This window comes from Hippoglossus hippoglossus, chromosome 19 (genome assembly GCF_009819705.1).
Source record: "Hippoglossus hippoglossus isolate fHipHip1 chromosome 19, fHipHip1.pri, whole genome shotgun sequence".
NCBI classification, from domain to species: domain Eukaryota; kingdom Metazoa; phylum Chordata; class Actinopteri; order Pleuronectiformes; family Pleuronectidae; genus Hippoglossus; species Hippoglossus hippoglossus.
In genome coordinates, this window is record NC_047169.1 from 6,532,945 (window position 1) to 6,537,972 (window position 5,028).

General features: G+C 43.3%; 1 protein-coding gene across 2 annotated transcripts in view; it reads left to right on the top strand.

The window, feature by feature from the left end:
- afap1l2 (actin filament associated protein 1-like 2) overlaps window positions 1-5,028 on the top strand; it is a 34,779-nt gene that overhangs the window by 24,792 nt on the left and 4,959 nt on the right. For both annotated transcript variants that reach the window (XM_034570244.1, XM_034570245.1), the window contains exons 5-9: window positions 2,313-2,424; window positions 3,735-3,946; window positions 4,457-4,636; window positions 4,736-4,822; window positions 4,927-5,011. In XM_034570244.1, coding sequence (XP_034426135.1) covers window positions 2,313-2,424; window positions 3,735-3,946; window positions 4,457-4,636; window positions 4,736-4,822; window positions 4,927-5,011 — 676 coding nt within the window. The remainder of the gene's footprint in view (window positions 1-2,312; window positions 2,425-3,734; window positions 3,947-4,456; window positions 4,637-4,735; window positions 4,823-4,926; window positions 5,012-5,028) is intronic.

Consider the following 5,028-nt stretch of genomic DNA (forward strand, 5'->3'; position numbering starts at 1 on the left):
CTTGTTTTTTAAAAGATTTTTCTTTTTCCTTTAACATTTATACGTTGGTAGAAGTAATCTGTAATTTTCCCACCACCGCTCTGTCTTCCATTGTTGATTGTTGTATGAGTTGGTGTCTGTGGCTCAGGAGGTAGAGAGGGTCGTCCACTAACCAGAGGGTCGGTAGTTTGATCCCCAGCTCCTTCAGTCTGCTCCTGAGTGTGTGAATGTGTGATAGAAGAAGCGCTGTACATAGAAGCTGAATGTGACTTGTGCTGTAAAGGCCTTTGAGTGATTGATAAGACCGGGAAAGCCATTTATCTGATCAAGTAGATTCAAAAACTCTGTGTCCTCACAGGACGTATTCTAAATGTTTTACTCGTGTTCCACATTAAAAGAATATCTGACATTCTTTAACCTTCCTGTCACGTGTCATTTTGTTAACGTCTTTCTCTGGCCTCAGAGGAATCCTCCCTATCATCCATCTCTTTGCTTCGTTACGTTTCACTCTGTAAAAGATAAACACTTTCACTTGTATAGTGGCAAACTGGTACGTTATCTCATTTCTAGTGTGAACCGAGACAAAAACCTGCTTCCTCCTCTGCTTGCCGCCAGATACTGTGTGTGATGACTTGAGATGTGTGGTCACAGGCTGAGGCAACAATTGTTTTCTCAGGAAAAATTTTTCTAAGGAGAAGTTTTTATTTCAACACAGTGTCTGAGTCAGAAACACATCTTCCAGGGAAACCTGTTAATGAGTCGAGAACCAGAAACACACTGAGTAATCTGCAGGATTTCACATTTCCCAATAAAAATGTTTTTTGCAGTTACCAGATGTGTCAATATGTGACAATACTGATAAATAAAGCCAGTTGCTCGGAAATTAAACCCAAACCTTAAAAGTGACCCTGGTGACTCTTCAATCTTAACATTCTCCACATTTAAATCTGATGCGTATTAAAGCAACACCATGTAACTGAGCAACAGCGCCCTCTGCAGCCACATGTCATGATTAATTCTGTTGGGCTCTGAGTCCGAGTGGTTAAAGGCTCATTTATGCTTCTTTTACCAAGAGAGACACGCAAGGTTCAAACAATGCAACCGCCACTGCCCACATACGTCCTGTGCGTTTTTTTCCGTTGGCATGGTTGTTAAGCAATACATCCACTAGAGGGCAGTGAAGAGTCGAGAGTTTCTGATAACAACAAACAAAAGCTGGTCTTGAAGTCTCTCCTCGAAAAGAAATAAGAAGAAATGTCTTACTCGTGTCCTATATGTCATCTCGCTTGAACTATTGGCGTCACTACCCCCCCCCCAGTCCGTAAGCCTTTAGAAGACGTGCACAAATATGGACGATTGGAATGCAGAGTATACAGACAGAAGGCTACGTCCATTTCCGTATCCAACGTATCCAACTTTAACTTTAACAAATACACCAAACTCTGTTTAGAATTCTTCTTATTTTAAAACATTCCTTACTGAAAATCAGAGATAAACACTGGTTTTTAATGACTTCTAAGTCTTTTTAACTGATCTACAGTTGAAGCATTACCCTTCAACTTGCTGGATCCGATTCTGACAATCGAAACTGCGACTATCAGTCAGATTAAGATGAGCATCAAAGAATTTACCAGTTTAAAGTTGTGGTGTATTCAAAGAAATTCTTCATTTTATCAGTCAGAAAAAGAAACTGCCAACTTAACAGACTCCAGCGAGTTCCTTTTTTTCAAGTATCATTTGTCGCTGATTTACTGACTTTGAGTTGAATATAGAGCAAAAGTAAAGAGGAGTTTCTAAATGAATACAAGCAGCAGAGAAGTCTGGTGGTTTCCACTCGTATGGGAGGGGACAGACAGACGGTCTTTACCACACAGGAGACGAGGAGCAAGACAGAAGTGAAGCCAGACTGCTGATTGATTTCAGGAAAAGCCACTGAGCCCACACACACTCGCTCACACACACACACACACACACACACACACACACACACACACACACACACACACACACACACACACACACACACACACACACACACACATATATACATAAATACATGCCCCCCCTTCTTTTCCATGCTCACACAGAAACACTTTTCCCTGAAGGCAAACATATAACTCTCTAGTGCACTGGGTCAGACGAGGATTGGTTACATGAGGAATTCCCTACTTACTCCTGAAGTGACAGCTGGATTAGACATGATTTCAGCCTGGGTGGGGGGGGGGGACCCATGTTAATAATGTACACGTGTGTGTAGGTGTGATTTCTGCTTCAACATACACAAGTTGTTGGTCATACTTTTATTTACCTTCTCTCCCTCTCTCATCTGTCAGTGTGTGGTGGGTCGGGAGCCGTTCCCCTTACCTGCAGTTCCCTCTCCGGCCACTATAGACACTTCAGAGAGTTACTATGAGGAGGCGCAGCCCTACGAGGAAACTGTCAATGGTAAGAGCTGTGGTTCAGTGTCACATTTCTTCTTCCCCATGGACCTGTTTCACAGAGACACATATTGATTGTTGGATTCAATACTTTTTTTACAAGCCAAGGAGGTTATGTTTTCGTCTGTGTTTCTGTCTGTTAGTTTGCAGGATTACGCAAAAAACTACTGGACGGATTATAACGAAATTTGCAGGCAATATGGGTCAGGAAGGAATTCATTGAATATTGGTGCAAATCTGGATCAGGGGGCAGATTCAGGAATATTGTTTCACCTTCTTGAAGATAGTTTAGTTAGTTAGTTAGTTAGTTAGTTAGTTAGTTAGTTAGTTAGTTAGTTAGTTAGTTATTTAGTTAGTTAGTTCGTTCGTTTCTGAGAGAATAATTCGTGGATCTTAATGAAATAAATCAGACATGTTTAGGTGACTGATATTTATGAGTGTGTGCAATTTGGTTCAGATCCAAATACAAATCTGGATCAAGTGAATTTGAACCTGGTTTCACAAGGGGACTGTTGGGGCTTGGTTGGAGCTTTTGCGCTTTCTGAATCCCCTTCGAGTTTTTTCGAGCCTTCTTGTTGCACTGTGATATCATTTTACCACAAACATCTTCACTTCTAGAGGTTGTGTGCTATTTTTTTACACAAAGGTTGCGACACTTCATGCATATTTTTTTCTAATTAAGCAAAGAGCTTCTATTCCTGTCACGTGCTGCGATTTCTCTACATTTATCTTTTCAATAGTTATTATTCTTTAAGTTACATTCCTTCTCCCTATTTTTCCAATCTTGATCTTCTTCCTCCTCTTCCTCCTCCTGCTGCTGCTGCTGTCGTGTAGATCTGGACTGTTTTGGCCTCCTCTCAGGGCCCTGGATGCGAGTGCAGAGCTCTGACAGTGTGGTCTATGCTGTTATCACCAGGGGTAGCTAGCTCTCTGTCACAGGACCCGTGTGTTTGTGTGCATGTCTCTGTCTTACCGTTGCTTGAGGCCTGAGTCCTTTTGTGCACGGACACGTCGTCGTCAAGCATGAACCATGTCCTGCATGTAAAGAAGCAGATTTAAGTCAAGACCTGTGACAAGCATCAATCATTGGCTCCATCTTCATCTCAATTTCCTTCATTTATTAACTTGACATATTCATCCTGCCTCTATACTCCAATGTGAGGAAATCCTCTGCCATTGAAGACATTCATCAAGGTTGAGAAATCAGGCATTAACCTCATGTGCTCCTTCAAACTCACCCTGCACTGCAAATATGAACTCGACCATAACGGCTGCCTTGTTTCTTCTCTCCTTACATCACTGATTTTTCGCTGTCAGATGACGGGGAGGTCATCAGCAGCTCATACGAGTCCTACGATGAGGAGGAAGTGACCAGAGGAAAGTCACCGTCGGCGCAGCACCAGTGGCCGTCGACAGAGGCGTCCATCGAGCTGATGAAGGACGCTCGGATCTGCGCCTTCCTGTGGAGGAAGAAGTGGCTCGGCCAGTGGGCCAAACAGCTGTGTGTCATCAAAGACCACCGTCTGCAGGTAAAAGACAGATTGTAATTAAAGATGGACGACCGTCTCTTGTCCCTGCCTTTGTACGACAACGAAGCCAAAATGGCATCATTAGGAGAGGGAGTCTGCACAGTAGTGATCTTGGTGTATAGGTCATAAACCTCACCTCCTCCGTGTTAGCGGGTGGGACATGGATCAAATTCAAAAGTTAAATAAAAAAATACACATCAAATACATTTTCTCATACATTTCTAGATAGTGGGAGGAAGTGGAGAAATCCATCTATATTTATAGATCTATGTTATAGAACTGTGTGAAAATCTGAATTAATGTGTCGAGGAAGTTTTCTATACAACCATACATGTTTTAGTAATATACAAATATTATTACTCCGTGTCCTTTTATCACAAACGTTTCATGGGAGTTACTTGCTGTAACTTTCTCTCTGCGAACTTCCTCCCCATATGTGTGGTCACCTTGTTACCTTGTCACTTAAGCTGTTGCACAATCAAAGTCAGTGTTATCTCTGATCCCCCTCAGTGCTATAAGAGCTCCAAGGAGCAGACGCCCCTGCTGGATGTGAGTCTGCTGGGCTGCAGTTTCGTCTACAAAGAGAAGCAGCTGAAGAGGAAAGAGCACAAGCTGAAGATCACGCCTGTAGGAGGGGAGGCCATCGTGCTGGGCCTGCAGAGCAAGGAGCAGACGGTGCAGTGGCTGAAGGTGAGCTGTTCCAAACACGTCTCAGCTCCTTAAAACTCGCACCACGCAGCATTATTAGACGAGCGACCGCTGTGTTTAAAAAATATGAACATTCATCAGGTGATTCAGGATATCAGCCCCAAACCGTTAGAGAGCTGTGAACCCCAGCACTCGGTGACCGACTCCCCGAGGCTCATCTGCACTAAGGTACGTTTAATCTTAAATTCCCGTTAATCCCACAATCCAATTACCAGTCCTCAACTTTTATCACATGCCCTCTCAACGACTAAAACGTAGATGTGAACACACAGGGAGAGCTGGGTGAGAGACACTCGGTGGCTTCAGAGAGCGGCAGCAGCACAGACAGCCACGCTGAAACACCGGAAAACAAAGATGGTGAGTTTTTTCCGAAC